At 50.1% G+C, this 16,873-nt stretch overlaps 1 protein-coding gene across 1 annotated transcript; it reads left to right on the plus strand.

Annotated features, from left to right (window-relative positions):
* The first annotated feature begins 2,343 nt into the window (after positions 1-2,343).
* LOC132252193 (uncharacterized) lies at positions 2,344-16,030 on the plus strand. Its single transcript, XM_059733006.1, has 4 exons — positions 2,344-2,521; positions 2,682-6,023; positions 6,273-6,376; positions 15,969-16,030. The coding sequence occupies exons 2-4, from the start codon at positions 5,098-5,100 to the stop codon at positions 16,028-16,030; spliced, it is 1,092 nt and encodes a 363-aa protein (XP_059588989.1). The 5' UTR covers positions 2,344-2,521; positions 2,682-5,097.
* The last annotated feature ends 843 nt before the right edge of the window (positions 16,031-16,873 follow it).

Genomic DNA, 16,873 nt, shown 5'->3' on the forward strand with positions numbered 1-16,873 from the left:
AAATGCTGGGATGAAATTTGGTATCAGATATTTAACACATTTTTCAGAATCACAATTGAAGGAAGTTTTGCAACTCACATAACACAATAATACTTTCTGAGAGAGGTAGAAACCTGATTAGCCCTAATTTGCTCTGTGCTTTAGAGGTATACGTCTACCAAAACTAGGCCCCTTCTACATGTGCAGGTAAAGGCGTGATTGAATTCACACCACTGAGCATCAGATCCAATCATCCCTTATTTCTGGTGCAGAAGGAGCCTGATCCTGGGCTGCCCCTGCATCAGTAAGAAGCAGGCTCCCACAGCTGGGATCCCCCTTTGCTGAGGGGGTTCCTAGCTGCAGAAGGTATGTGCAGCCAGGATTGAGAGTTTCATCCACCCCTGACCTTTTGGGGATCACAGCTACCACAATCCCCTGGGCCCAGGGATTTCATGCACCCTTAAACCTTAGGGATTGCAGCTGCCATGATCCTCCAGGCCCAGGGGCTTCAGGCTTTCATAAACCTTAAAGATCATGGCTGCTGTGATTCCTTAGGCCCAGGGATTTTATGCTGGGCATGGCTCACCCTTGCGGCTGGAAGCCATGTCCGCCATTTGGAGACAGGCAGTGTAGAGTGTGTAGGGATACTCTGCTACATGTGCAAATTTAAGATGGATAGCAACCAGTTGTAAAGTTAGTACACATTTTTAAGGCCTAACTTTATAGCTGGTTGGAGCTTTTTATTGTGTGATAGCTACTTTGCAAATGTAGCTGGTCTTCAGTTAATTGTGAAATTAACCAGTTAATTGTACAAAACCTGTATTGTGTAGAGGAGGCTTTAGTGGCATAAATCTAGGATAAATTGGATTGCATCCAAATTGGATTGTGTGGATTGCAGAAACCACCAAGAGTTGGTGAAGCTACTTCAGTTCCCTTATATCTGCTATAATCTAAGATTTGGTACCAGTAATGGGTACAGAGTGTCTACTTTAAGGTTCTGCTATGTAAAGCTCTAGTTTTTTCTAGACATTCCAATTTAAAAATCAAGAAGACTCATTTCTAATTTATTTTAGCTATTCAAAGAGGGACAAATATGAATATTTACAAGTTATAGTATTCATATTTAGCACAGGCATTTTGCCATCACTGCAGTATGACAAAGTGAAGGCTCTTGGCACCCTTTAAAAAATCAGGGTTATAAATCTAAGATTCTTCCTCCTCCTCTTTCACTGAACAACATATTAAGATCAAAACTATGAGCTTTAGTAACACTTAGATGAGTTAATACACTTCTAACAAGTGGTGGCATTTGTGACTACTGTTTTAGGCCAAGCACTTTTTATCACCTAGGCTAACTTTCTCAATTTACTAGGCTAGGGGCTATGGGGATGATTCAAAACAGGAGTACAGATTGTATGTTTGAATTTTCTCATGATCTTTGAGCTGGTTGGGGAAGCACTTTATTGATGCCAGTGAACTCATTCTCCCTCTGAGTGGGTAAATCAGAAAGCAATTCCACTCCCACTAATAAATAATCCTTCTGTACCACAGGATCAGGGTTGTGCAAGTCACAATGTTCCCGCCCCTTCCATAGAAAGAGATTTTGTCCGGTCAGCAAACAAACTCAAATTATAGCACGTTAGATATGAAAAGTTGTAGGTGTCCCACTTTTCTGGTGGCACCATAACATACCAGTCTCCGTGATTAGTCAGTGTTGGAAAACCTACAGAACAGTCAGGAAATGCACAGTATCATATATAAATAAAATATTATTGCTCTTTAGTGCTCCAGTCTCATTTAATTCCTGTTTTCTCCCTCTGCACTATAACAACAGCAGTGCTGAATTCTGATGAAGCATAGCTTGGTTCATCTGTAGCATTTCTGAGGGGGCAGTGTTAATTGATGCTAAAGAGGAAGTTAACAACACTGACTTTCCTGGAAAAAGGATGGCTACTAAATAGGCAAGTGTGGGGTTATTGACAGGTTTTAACCAAAGATTTACTAGCTTGTTTTATTTGTCTTTTTCTCATTAGGTTCCCAATTCAAAACACTTAAGCATATGCCTAACTCTAAACTACTGTCAAGTTCATTGAGTCAATGGGAGCATCCACACATGCAGGCATGTGCACTTGCAGCAGTTCAAATAGGAGTGCCACAAATTTGAGCCAGAAATTTTTGCCTCAGTGCATGTACCCAGACATGCACTTTGGTGTGGGGCAAGTTGTGCCACTTGGGGCAAAATAACTAGCTCTTCCTGGATCTGCAACCAGGGGGAGATAGAGCCTGGTGCCAGCACCCTAGCAATATAAATATCTGCCCTGTGTTAGCCCCAGCAATATAAAAACCTAGTCAGCTCAGGTCTACTTGCCCTCAGGAGCTTCTGAGGGAAGAGCCTCTGGGTGGAAGCTGGCCATACCCCTTCCTGTCCTAGGCATTTGGTTTGTTGTTGTTGCTGCTGCATGCTTGGTCTCAAGAGCTTCTGGGGAGGCCAGGCCCCTTCTTGCCTCTGGCTGCTGCTAGCTTGTTCTCAGAGCTTTTGGGGGTAAGATGGCTGCACCCCTTCCTGCCTTGGGCTGCTGCTCCCCTCTCCCATTGGGGGGGGGGGGTCCTTTGCTGCATGCCACTACCCCTTGTCAGGGAGGGGCCCACTGCACTGCATCACACCCCAGCACTGCACCCCAGCTTCTACACTTCTGTTCCAGCCTGCTACCAGGCCTGCTGCCAAGTCGTGGTCAGGGACAGCCTGGAGAGAGAGCCTGCACTGCCTGTGGGCCCCTCCCCACCATCACTGCTGGAGCCTAAAGGTGCCTTGCCTGCCCCAGCTGCCTTGGCAGGCAAACACCCACCTTCACCTCCACTTTCACGAGAAGCACAACCTGAGTGGATGAACTGGACAGCTCCTACCATCACTGCTGCTGTTGCTGCCATCTGTTCTGCTGCTGTCCCTTCTCAGAAGAGAGGGAGATTCCCTACTGCATCACCTGACACCACACCTGCGCTGGCTTACTCTCTAATTGACTGATTGCGCCTGACCTCCACCACAGCTGCCTCACTACATCTGATCCTGCTTTGTTTTCCTGCCTGCTGTGCTACTGCTGAGTGACTGAAGGCCTGAGGGGCTCCTGGACTGACCTTCAACAAACAAAGCCCCTCCACCACTCCAGCCATCTTTTACATCTGCCTCAGCAGCCTTCCCTGTGTGTTCTTGCCCTTGTGTGGTAAATCATGGGGTCCACTTCCCCTGCCCTGGTGTTTGGTGCGTGCGTGTGTGTGTGTTCCCCCTCCCCCACAATCCTCAAGCATAGCCCTCCTGGCTTTTTTCTGTGGAAATGTAGCTCAGCGAGCTTCAGCCCCCTTCTCCTTCCCCCAAATCTCCCCCCCCCCCATAACCTCAGCCTTCCTCTATTAGATTCATCAGCCCCACTGTACATTTTTAGTTCTCTTTCTTGTTTCCCCTACCCTGATGTGAAGCAATGGCAGGGCAGGAACCTTCACAGGGGGGAAGATGTCCCCACAGAACTTCCTGCAGCCCCCACTATGGGGGCAGATCCCAGCCAGGCCCCCAAGGGGATGCATGCCCCTGCAGCTCCCACTCCGGAGGCAGAGTTCAAATGACTTCCTCCAGGGATAGAGAAGCCTGAGTTCTCTTCTTTGGGGGCAGGCAAGACTCCAGCAGGGAGCCAACAGGGCCAGGGGGGTCTACCTTGGCCAAGCCCTTCTTGGAGGGGTTCCCAAGCCCCCTTCCCCACCGTCAGGAACCAAGAACAAGGGCAGTGGGAAGGGTTCCCTTTCATCCTTCTCCACAGCTGGGTGTGGGAAGGGCAAGGGCCCTACTCCCAAACCTAGACCACCAGCGCCTGAAGGGACCAGGTGTGCCATACCAACCAGCACACTCACTCACCCTGTCCCTAGCCCTGGCCCCACCAATGAAGCCTTCCAGTGGGGGAACCACAGCTATGCACAGGTGGCTGTGGGGTGACCCACGGCTGTGGGGCCTGGATTCTCCACCACCATCCCTTCCAGCTTGGACAGCAGGGCCCCCTTTTTAGCACTCACCCAGAAGCACAGGGTGAAGTGTCAAATGCCCAAGTGGGAGAACCTTCATTTTGAGACCTAGGTGCAGGCTCTGGTTCAGGTAGTGGGGGCCCGCAAGACTGGTGGCTTCCCACTTTCATGGCATAGGGGTCTTTTTCCTTGCCTTGGAGGCCACCGCACAAAAGGCAGTGGAAAGGGGGCTCACGGTGGAGGGCGAGTACTTTCCCCTCGAGTCTCTAGAAGAGCTGGGGACCAAAGTGGTCCTCAGCTTTGATATCCCCAATTGGGCCCTGCTCCCCCATCCCCAAACACTAGGGAGAGTTATCTCCCTGGTGGTGACCCTCTCACTGGGGTGCTGAGACCCCGGTCTCTGCCAGATGTGCTTATTATGTCATCAGGTCATGATCCAGCTGGTGGTGGGAGCATAGCTGGAGGCTGAGGCCAGCGTAATAATTCCTTTTCAGGGAATCCTAGTGAGGTTTTTCTATATGGTGAGGGACCTGCAGTGCTTCTGGTGCCATGTCCTGGGACACTGACAGCATGAGCGCCCCATGGGCCAGACAGGGAGGGCATGTGCAGGTCCCACTGGCAAGAGGGGTGCCCCTACCACCAGTGCCCCTACCCACTTGGGCCCTCCTGGCACCCCAGCTACAACTACCAGCCCTCCCATGAGCTCAGGGGACCCCACCTCTCAACCAAGTTTGGTGGAGTCCCAGGGATGGGACAGCAGCAGGGGGAGGAGAGGGAGTGGGATGCCCCCATGCCCCTAGGTGTGCCCCCAATGTAACTGCCCTAACCCTCACCTTCTCCTACTGAAGCCTGTCTATCTGAGGACCACCTTATGACTGAGTGGATGCAAGTCCACTCCAGGTGCAAAGCCAAGAGAAAGGCCCGGGCACAGCTGGAGCCCTCTGACATGGAGGACTGCCCCCACCCTCCCAAGACCATCACTGGGGAGAAGGAGCAGTTCAGCTTCTGGGGGCCTCCCCAGCTGCACCCAACACCCCATCCCTGGGAAAGATTAAATGGGTTATCCCAGGAGAGGAGGCTTTGGTGTTCCTGGACACTTCCAAACAGGAACCCATGCAGGCAGCCCCTCACTCCCCTGACCAGGGTCTGCCCCCTGAGACTATGGGTGCTGGGGCTGAAGCTGACCCAGAAGAAGGTCTGGCAGTAGAGCCCTCCCCTTCTGATGATCTGGGGGAGACAAGGGCCATGGGGCTCACCACAGTGGGCTGTGAGGAGGAAGGTCCCCTTTCCCAGGACCCTGAGGCAGACACCAAAGCCACCCCAATGCCTGATGGGTCTTTTCCCTCCCCCTCTGTGAAATACCTCACTTCCAGCCTGACCTATGGTCCCACACCAGAGGGAGTTGGGATTGGGTTCCCTGATCAACAAGCCAATCTTGTTGGGGACCCCACAGTGACCCCCTCCCCCCCCAGGACTCCAGATATACCTTCTGAATGTGTACACCCCTGTGAGGGACTCAGAGTTGGTGGATTTTTTCCACCAGGCAGATGCCACTCCTCTGGCATCCAGCTGACCCCTTTGAGTGATCCTCACCTTGTCTGGACCCAGGCAATGCTAGGGCCTGAGCATCTGGGGTCAGCCTACTGGCATTTCAATGACAGTCCGATGGAGGATTCAGGCTACCAGGAGGCCTTCTGGGAGTTCTGGCTGGCCTGGAGGGAGCAACAGGCAGCTTTCCCCTCAGTTTGGAGATGGTGGGATGTGGAGAAGGTGTACATCTGGCCTTTTTGTTGCAGCTACACTTGGTGGCACACCCAGAAGAGGAAGGAGGTCCAGGAGCACTGTGAGTGGGAAGTGCTAGAGCTGGAGAGATGTGTGGCCACCAACCCAGCCAACCCATGCCACTGTGAAGAGTGTTGGGAGCAATGGGAAGAGCTTTGTGCTCTGCACCACCACCATGGCCACAGTGCATTTGTCTGCTCATGCGTCCAGCTCCTTCAGAAGGACCGTGGCTCCCACTTCTATACCCTGGAGAGGAGGCGGGGGGGGGGGGCAAGAAGTACATCACCTGCCTTCTGGCAGTTGACGGCACCCCCTTCATGGATCCAGGTGAGATGCGCTGACACACGTGGGCCTTCTACAAAGACATCTTTTCCCTGGATCTAACTGATGCTGAAGCCTGTCAGACCCTGTGGGAGGAAGTCCCACAGGTCAGCACAGGTGACCCAGACCAGCTGGAGGCTCCTCTCACTCTGGCTGTTTTCAGCTGCCCTCCATCTGATGCCTAGCAACAAGGCACCGGGCATCAACAGGCTGACCACGAAGTTCTACCAGGCCTTCTGGGATATCCTTGGCCTGGATTTTGCCGCAGTCTGGGCTGAATCTGAGGGAAGTGGGGAACTCCTCCTGTCATGCTGGAGGGCCCTGCTGACCTTCCTGACAAAGAAGTGGGATCCCCATGACCTGAGGAACTGGTGTCCCATGTCCCTCCTCTGTATAGACTACAAGGTGGCAGTGAAGGCCATCTCTCTGCACCTGTGGTCCATGCTGACGGATGTGATTTATCCTGACCAGAGGTACACGGTGCCCAGATGTTTCATTTTCAACAACCTTTACCTGGTTCAGGACCTGGAGCTAGCACACTGGGAGGGCCTGTCTTTTGCGTTCTATCCCTGGACCAGGAGAAGGCATTTGACAGAGTGGGTCATGGGTACCTCACAGGCACACTGTGGGATTTTGGCTTCAGGCCCCACTTTGTGTAGGCTCTCCAGGTGCTGTATGCCTCTGCAGAGTGTTTGGTCAAGCTCAGCTGGACCCTGATGGAGCCCATGGCCTGGTGGTGGGTGATGGGTAGCAGGTGGGTTCACTCCCATGCATGGTCTGTGGGATCCACTGAAGCAAAGGCTCACTGCTCTACTTGGGGGTATACCTGTCCCCCACAGACCCTTCCTCACCAGAGAACTGGCACCAGTAGGAGGCAAGGGTGGTGGAGCAGCTCCAGGAATGGGCAGAGCTCCTCAGGTGTCTCTCCTGCATGGGAGAGTGTTGGTGCTGAACCATGCTCTGGCACCACTTACACACCCTGCCTGTACCCCCTGAAGTCCTGGCAGGGCTCCAGAGATGGGACCTGGAGTTTTTCTAGCCGTGATGGCACTGGGCCACTGTAGAGGTCCTGAGCCTCCCCTTGCAGGAGGGTGGCCATGGCCTGGTTTGGCTGCGCAGCCAGATCCTGATGTTCCACTTTCAGACCCTGCAGCAACTTCTATATGGTGTCAGTAGTGACATGGAATGGGGCCACCTAGAGTGTGTCTTCCTCTGCCACTTCTGGGGGCTCCGATATGATTGGCAGCTCCTTGGCCTGTGGGGCTTCTCCCTGTAGGACCTGCAAGGGCTGCTTGAGTTCTACCAGGACCTCCTCTGGGCCTGGAGGCTGGTCTCAACTGCCAGGTCCCCTGCAACACTCATCCTGGGCACCAACCTGCTCGTCAAGCCCCTCCTCTGGAACCCCTAGCTGGAGGTGATGAGAGCAGAGGCACTCTGGTTGCGACAGAGGTTGATCCCGGCTGGTGTCACCCATATTGGAGACCTCCTAGACTATAATAGGCAGGAGTGGGCGGACCCTGCTTTGCTGGCTCAGTCCATGGGTCTACCCATGGCACATGCGAACTGCCGTCTGGTCCCGGAGGTGAAATCTGCCCTACCTCCCAACGTCCTTTCCATTGTTGATTAGGTCCTTCACAGTGGCAGTCCCTGTACCCCTGTGTCCTCCAGCCCACTGGAGTTTGTTGTGGGGCTGGCACCTTGCCCAACTTTGTGGCACTCCCTGCTCCACCACTTAAGCCAGATGCAGGACACCAGACCAGTCTTCTTTTCCACTGTCCATCACTGCCACCTCTACATGGTTGTGTGCTGCATGATCCATTATGCTTCTCTCATGTCCTGTTCAGACTCCACGTGATGGGACCTGCTCATTGAGGGTGTAGCTGGGGCACCCAAGTGGCTGAGCCAGTACTCCACTCTCATCCCATGAGCTACTGGGGACCTCAACTGGCAGCTCCTCCATGGAGCCATCACCATGGGCGTGTATGTGGCAAGCTTTACAGACACCTGAGTCTCCTCTCCCTTCTGCAGGCAGAGGGAGACCCTGGCACACATGACACTTGAGTATTCCAGGCTGCAGCCCCTCTACCTCTACCTCTGGAACCTCCTCCTGGGGTTCTGGGTGAACTTCACTTCTACCTTTTTTACTTTTGGACACCCCATCCACAGCCCCACCAAGTCCCAGGACCTTCTGGTCAACCTAATCCTGTCCCTGGCCAAACGCTCCCTATACAGGACCAGGTAGGAGGCTCTGACCGGGAAGGTGCCTGGGGACTGTGGGGTTGCATTCCTCTCACTGGTATGCACACGTTTCTGGGTGGAGCACCACTGGGCTGCATCCTCCAGATCCCCAAATGTTTTTGCAGACCAGTGGGTGTGGCCCAAGGGGCTCTGCTTGGTATCCCTCTCAGGAGCACTCATTTTCACGTTTTGACCCTTTGACCCTCACATCACTCCTGTCTGGTTTTTTGCCTTTGTTGTCCAAGGAACTTTGTTGTATCATTCACCCATTGGTCCCACACAGTAGGAGCTATTAGTTAGCTGGGTTGGCCTTAGGGCCTTAGATAGTTGAATGATACAAATAGACAGGAGCTTCTGGGTCCCAGCCAACTGGCACCTGGGGAGACTACCCCTTGTGCCAGCTGGACTGCTGAAGCAGCCCTGAGATTTCCCTGCACTCTCTACCCACTGTAGGAGTCTGGCAGTTGGGGCTACTGCCTGGCTATGACCTGCTGCCACCTGCAACAGCATGTGGTCCAAAGGCTGCGTGCCTGCCAGATCTGGATGGGAACTGCACAGCTGCAGCAGAGGTATCTGCACCTCTGGGCCATGTTCCATCGGTCTGTGACTGTACAGTTGGACTCTGTGTGGCACTACTACCATGTGTGCTGCTGCCCTGCCATCTGGACAGCTATCACTCGGAAGATGTTCTCAGTGTGGTGGCCTGCTTTGAACTGTCAAAGCATGTCCTCCAAGTAGCTAGGAGGTGAGCCACATCCAGCTAGGTCCCAGGTGCCAGCCTTTAGCAGCATAGGTGACGTGTTCCTCTTGAGCCTGGGGGAGCACAGCAACCACGCGTAAGTGGAGACACAGGCATTGGCAGCAAATGTGGGTTGAGCAGACACCTTCTGAAAGTAGCCGTGACAGTTTCAGTGGTGGGGGAGGGTCCCCCGTTGCCGGATGTTGAGCCTGGAAATGCCAGTGGTATGCCTGGAAGTGCCAGCAGCACTTCTTGAGGGGGGCACTAGTGCTCTGCCTACCTCCCCTGCCCATCGCCTAAGCTGAGAGTGCTCGCTCTCCGGGGGGGCACCAGTACTCTCAGGGGGGTGCATGTGCACCCCCGTACACTCCCTATGCATTGCCTATGCTTAGCAGGCCCCTCTGACTGGGCCCTGCCACGGGCCTCACTAGCAGGAATTCTGGTGTTCTCTATTTAAAAACTTTGATTGGTCAGTTGGGCAATGTTTTTTATTGATATATTTACAATGTTGAAGCAATTTGGAAGCCTACCAGTGTCACTATCATCATAATAAAATTTATTCTAAATATCTATATGGTTTGATGTTTGACTTGGGTTTTCTCATCACAGAATCATAGACAGAAGGACCAGAAGGGACCTGTAAGATCATCAAGTCTGGTCCCCTCCCGTAGGCAGGAGGCAATTGGACTCAAACAAGCTCAATGAGGTGCTTGTCCAGCCTTCTCTTGAACACTGCCAGAGGTGGCGACTGCATCACCTTTGCTGGAAGTGTGTTCCAGATTCTAGTTACCCATATGGAAAATAAGTTTTTCCTTATGTCTAGCCTATACTTTTCCTCTCCAGACAGTAATATGAAATATTAGCTACTGTATTGTAAGGCTCTGTGATGCACACACTAATTACTTTTGTACCCTACAATTGTAGTGGTCCAGAAAGTTACTACACTTGTGAGAAACAGATATCCAATCAACATTCACCCACTTCTCTTAAGTTAGCAAAAAACTGATCAAGGCTTGCAAAAATAAACAGAAGAAGACCACTAGTTTTACTTTTTACTTACAACAAAATGTTTTTAATGTCTGGTACAATCTAGTTGAGGGGAGGGAGGAGAATGAATAGCAATGAACCAGGGATGTTTAAAAAAAGTATTTTCTGGTTTTATTTTCAGAAGATGTTGGCTTGACAGTATGTACGAGACAGAGATGGACAGCATGCCTAGATCCTTCATGTCTGCAACTGTCAGGCTTGGTAAATTATGCTATTTTTAGTGAAATTACAATTTGGAGCTGGCATGTTGATTCAACTCAGTTGAAGACGGTTTCAACGTCAGTGAATATACTTTGATTTATTGCTCTTTTATACAGTTCAGGAATTGTAACCTCAAGAACAGTCGATTCATGGGTCTCAGTTTTCTCAACAAGCAGTGAACATTACCCTTAGATTTTGAATAGTTTATTCCCAGGATGAGAAGATAAAGGAGTTCAAAGTACTTAAACCAGTATTCACTAATTATCCATAACTAACCTCACCTGCACACTGATGAAGAAGGCAGAGTTGTATTTTTATACTGTACATTATTTAAAGACTGAAACCTATAACTGAAAAGCATACTTCAGTATAAGACCTTTAAAAGTGGATGTAAGAAGAGTAATATGAGAGATGAGCAATTTTAAGCAAACTATCCTTTTCTAAATGGGATCTCCTTGAATTTCAGGATAGTGCCAGAAGGATGTGGGGAGGGGTCAGGGAAACCAAACCAGCCAGGAAAACCTTGTATTTATACTTGAAAATAGGAAAAACTGATGATAGGGTTAACTTCTCTTTTCTATACAGTCTCAGGATAAATGTTCCTCCTGCATTCTGTGGACTTTGATCAGTGATGTAGCTGCATTTGAAGTGCAGGGAACATCTATTGTGCCCAAGGAAATAAAATAGATGTATACATTTGTAAAGCTGAGGAATGTACTGGGTAGTCAGTTGGAGATATCAATATGGCTTCTAAATGCCACTTTCTCAATAATAGGAGAGAGGTTGTTTTTGTGCTGTTTTGTTACTCCAGGAATATTAGGGACCTTAGTATTACCAGTGAAAATAACATTGTTCAAAGCCACCCTGAAGACTAGTGTAACAGAAGGAAACTTTTTACACTGTTTCCTCCCCTGTGCACTACAACAATTTCCCCTTGATTAGTGCTCTTGGGGCAGAACTGACAAGAATCTGATGGTCAGTCAGCCAGCAATTCTGTTCGGGCTGACAATGGCTCAGCTTTCAAAACCTAACATTATGACAAAAAGGAACAGTCAGGAAGAAACAATGTATAAAAAAAGAGGACTCTTCACAAAAGGGAGAAAAAGATGAAAAAGTAAAAACCCTAAAAAACTGTACCTTCTCCTTTTAAGTGTGAACAATTAAGAACCATTTTGAGTGCAGTAACCAGGAGGGGAATGACAAGAAATCAAACATTTTTATTTCAGATTAAATATCATTACTAAAAAAAATACAAAACACATAATAAAAGGGATTGGTTCTGGATTGCTGAACCATAAGGGACAGAAATAAGCATTGGCATAATTTTTTTTTATTAATTCCAGTAAAAGCAAGATGTACATATCAATGGTACACAACCTTTTCTTGCCTAGGGCTCTGATTAAGTTCCCCAAATTTCCCCATATTGTATAGTTTTTAATGTACCAACACATTTTTTCCTGTTATTGAAGATATCAGAGGAATATATCTGCAGTTTACAATATCTAGACTTGGAGAGACAAACAGTGTTCCTCTTGCAGGGATTTTAAATGGATATGATTAGGAACTTTTTCTGTTTAATTACAGACAAGCCTCTGAAAGAACAATGCCAGTTCTAGTACAGCAATCTCTGTATGGGTGCTCAGGTTATTCAAAGTGGCCATTTTGTCATTGGAAGTAGACATTGAACTCTCTTTGTACAGGTAACTCTTCTCATCTGTAAAACTGGCAGATAAAATGTGTTTATCTCTCACATCAGAGAAATCCAGGGCAGCCTAAGGGCCAAAAGGGGAGCACATAAAAAGTGGAAACAGGGTGAGATCACTAAAGATGAATATACCTCCTCTGCTCATGCTTGTAGGGAGGCAGTTAGGCGGGCCAAAGCTACCATGGAGCTGAGGATGGCAACCCAAGTAAAGGACAACAAGAAATTGTTTTTTAGATACATAGGGAGTAAAAGGAAGGCCCAGGGAGCAATAGGACCCCTGCTAAATGGGCAGAAGCAATTGGTGACAGATAGAGGGGACAAGGCTGAACTCCTCAACGAGTTCTTTGCCTCAGTGTTCCTAAGCGAGGGGCACGACAAGTCTCTCACTGGGGTTGTAGAGAGGCAGCAGCAAGGCGCCAGACTTCCATGCGTAGATCCTGAGGTGGTGCAGAGTCACTTGGAAGAACTGGATGCCTTTAAGTCGGCAGGCCCGGATGGGCTCCATCCCAGGGTGCTGAAGACACTGGCCGACGTCATTGCAGAGCCACTGGCGGGAATATTCGAATGCTCGTGGCGCACAGGGCAAGTCCCGGAGGACTGGAAAAGGGCTAACGTGGTCCCCATTTTCAAAAAGGGGAGGAAGGAGGACCCGGGCAACTATAGGCCGGTCAGTCTCACCTCCATCCTTGGTAAAGTCTTTGAAAAAATTATCAAGGCTCACATTTGTGAGAGCCCGGCAGGACAAATTATGCTGAGGGGAAACCAGCATGGGTTTGTGGCGGGCAGATCGTGCCTGACCAACCTAGTCTCTTTCTATGACCAGGTTACGAAACGCCTGGATACAGGAGGAGGGGTGGATGTCGTATACCTGGACTTCAGGAAGGCCTTCGATACGGTATCCCACCCCATACTGGTGAACAAATTAAGAGGCTGTGATGTGGATGACTGCACAGTCCGGTGGGTGGCGAATTGGCTAGAGGGTCGCACCCAAAGAGTCGTGGTAGATGGGTCGGTCTCGACCTGGAAGGGTGTGGGCAGTGGGGTCCCGCAGGGCTCGGTCCTTGGACCGATACTCTTTAATGTCTTCATCAGCGACTTGGACGTGGGAGTGAAATGTACTCTGTCCAAGTTTGCAGATGACACAAAGCTATGGGGAGAAGTGGACACGCCGGAGGGCAGGGAACAGCTGCAGGCAGACCTGGATAGGCTGGACAAGTGGGCAGAAAACAACAGGATGCAGTTCAACAAGGAGAAATGCAAAGTGCTGCACCTAGGGAGGAAAAATGTCCAGCACACCTACAGCCTAGGGAATGACCTGCTGGGTGGCACAGAGGTGGAAAGGGATCTTGGAGTCCTAGTGGACTCCAAGATGAACATGAGCCGGCAGTGTGACGAAGCCATCAGAAAAGCCAATGGCACTTTATCGTGCATCAGCAGATGCATGACAAATAGGTCCAGGGAGGTGATACTTCCCCTCTATAGGGTGTTGGTCAGACCGCAGTTGGAGTACTGCGTGCAATTCTGGGCGCCACACTTCAAGAAGGATGCGGATAACCTGGAGAGGGTACAGCGAAGGGCAACTCGTATGGTCAAGGGCCTGCAGACCAAGCCCTACGAGGAGAGACTAGAGAAACTGGACCTTTTCAGCCTCTGCAAGAGAAGGTTGAGAGGCGACCTTGTGGCTGCCTATAAGTTCATCACGGGGGCACAGAAGGGAATTGGTGAGGATTTATTCACCAAGGCGCCCCCGGGGGTTACAAGAAACAATGGCCACAAGCTAGCAGAGAACAGATTTAGACTGGACATTAGGAAGAACTTCTTCACAGTTCGAGTGGCCAAGGTCTGGAACGGGCTCCCAAGGGAGGTGGTGCTCTCCCCTACCCTGGGGGTCTTCAAGAGGAGGTTAGACGAGTATCTAGCTGGGGTCATTTAGACCCAGCACTCTTTCCTGCTTATGCAGGGGGTCGGACTCGATGATCTATTGAGGTCCCTTCCGACCCTAACATCTATGAATCTATGAATCAGCTGCTCCCCAGTTCCAGTTTAAGGTACATGTTGTGGAGAGAAGTGATACAGCACAACAGGATGGAGTCATTGGCCTAAATCATTTTGCACAAATGGTATAGGTAAGAGCTAGGCCTGTGTGAGTAGGCAATTATTCAATCCAGCTTTGGATCTGGCCACTTCAGATGCCAGGGATCTGATCTGGAGCTCCGGACAGGGTTCCCACTTTGATGTGGCCTTGGAGATTCGGCTGTAGGGTATAATGGGGAATCAATAAAATATCTATGATTTTGTTGTTTTTTGTCTGATTTGGATGAAACTCACAAAGATAGTAGCTTCTGCTGAGAGCATGAAGCCTGCCAAGTTTCAAGGAGATCAGTGCAGGGGTGTGGGGGAAACTGTAACCCAAATTATTGAAAGCAAAACTCTTGTCATGTGTATGTATTACACCACAGGGGAATGAAAACTGCAGGGGTGGTGGCCCCTGCTGAGGCCACAAAGCTTGCCAAGTTTCAAGGAGATACATGTGTCTGAAGCTTCTCTGGATCCAAAGCATAGTCTGAAGCCTTGCACAGGCCTAGTAAGAGCAGCTCTCAAGTTCTTCGTTTCCTTGTATCCAAGAACTATTGCTCCCCATTGCAAAGGACCTCAGCATTAATAGCTCCATATTAATTGGAGTATTGCATCATCTGCTGCTCTCAGTATACAAAAGATATCCATAGATATCCAGAAGGGTAAATGCTGAGATTTTAATAGTGCCCTCTTCATGCATACATTTGCATAATAATTAACTAAATATATAAAGGTTATAACCTCTAGGATGAGCCTCCACATGTTGAAATTTATCTTGGCTTGAAAGAGATCATGGTCTCCCAACTGAAGATAGTGGTTTTGCTACTTAATTACACTGGAAGGAGAGAATTAATGTTTTGATTTCCTGACAATGGGTTTATAAAGGCTTTACCAACAAGGTCACTTCCTTTCACCCTGTAACAGGGTGACATGGCAGCCCTGCTACTGTGATGACTGGGAGTAACCCTGCGGGGTTAGGAGTGGGGCAAGCATGGTGAAAATGCCAGTGTGGCTGAGGAGCAAGCTGACACTGGCAACCAATTATGTTAGTTTTCATGAGCAAATGCACATTGGGGGCGGGGAATAAAGGGTAGCCACTCAGAAAAAGTGATTGCCCCTGGGGGCATGACAAGGACTAGAGACCTATTGAGACTGGCATATGCAGGAACTTGAGTGGATTGCAGCGGGGTGAGCAAAATCGCGGCTGGGTCCCACCACCAAGGAAGGTGAGGAAGATTTTCCACTTACCTGGACAGAATAGTTGCTGGGATGCCATCGGGAGAACTGGATCAAGAATCCCTGGAGGAAAAGACAGCAGGGGTCAGAGATGGGTTCTGGGACTCAGTGAGCGCAGAAAAAAGTGGTGGTTTGCCTCTTAAAGTGACAGCCACTCATTTCAGTTAACTGGCTTGAGAGAATTGTTCAATAAACGAAATCCTTGCAACTGGTTAGAACTTAGCTGCATACGGTGTATATTTCGTTAAAGGGGTATAAATTCTTCTTTCTCCCATCACAAAGTCATGGCAGGTGAGTCACCCCAGATGAGATTGAGGGCCGAATACCCCCAGTCCTCCTATATCCCCCTCTCAAAATGGCTAACAGACAAGCCTTACTTTTAGTTCAAACTTCAGTAGGACCAAGGGTAGGTCTGGTGCTATTTGGGCTGTTCTCACTGAGGCAAATGGAAGGTATTTGGACCTTTATTTTCAAATAGGGTATGCAATTCAAACAGCTACTTTCTTATTTTCAGGCTCTGCTTGCTTTATAGTACTATAACTTTAGTAAAGTGCTATCACTTTTTAATATGATGTATGTGTGAGAGGGGAAGTGAAAGCCCCTCTAAGGGGTCCCGGACCCCCACCCCATGCACCCCAGTACTCACCACAGGGATCCTGAAGAACAGCAGCCGGGAGGAATCACGGGCAGTGGCCCTGTGATTCTGGAGCTGCCTACAACTGTGGATCAGCAAGGGACATGGGCGGAGCCTCTGGAAATTGCGGACTGCTCAAATAGCAGCTGGGAAAACAGCTGGCAGGTGGGAAATGGCAGGAGGAAGGGACACCAACCTGAAGATGCTGGCAGAGAAAGAAGAGGATGTCAACCCAGAGATGCTGGTGGAGGAAGAAGAGGACACCAACCCAGAGATGTCAGCAATGAGGAGGAAGATTGCCCAGCTGAAGGCAAGAAAGGGGGAGCCAAGGGCCCTGGCACAGGAGGCAGGAAGCTCTGACCAGGGAAGATGGGCATCTCCCAGGGACGACATCACAGCTTCTTCAGGGAACCCAGGTGCGGTGGTGAGAGGCACCGGCTGGCAGCAGTTGCCCCACAAGGGGGGCATGGCAGGGAGACATGAGCAACCCAGTGTGGGAACCATGCACCCTTCCAAGCCACGGAAGACCGGGAGTGGCTCCAGGTCAGCTGGGGGCCAGTGCTGGCCAAACCGAGGAGCCAGACCAGGGTGGGGCTTGGGATGGAGGCCCATCCCCATAGTCACCCGGAGTGCAGGGACAAGTGGGTCCCTTGTCCGTTCCTTCAAGTTTCTTTGTTTCTTTGCACTATGAAAGGAACACTGGGAGACAAGATCCCAGGGGGCCCTCTGGCGGAGATCTGGGTGTTGATTTCTGTTGAGTTCACCAAAAGCTCTAGCTAGCATGAGACAGGGCTGGCTTATATGCACTAACCGGCCTGAAGTCAAGGAACTGGCTATGGTGAAGGGCAAACTGACTGGGAAGGCCTGACCTACTCGGAGGCAGGTGAGCCAAGCAAAGAGGGAAAGTTGT

This window comes from Alligator mississippiensis, chromosome 8 (assembly GCF_030867095.1).
Source record: "Alligator mississippiensis isolate rAllMis1 chromosome 8, rAllMis1, whole genome shotgun sequence".
NCBI classification, from domain to species: Eukaryota; Metazoa; Chordata; order Crocodylia; family Alligatoridae; genus Alligator; species Alligator mississippiensis.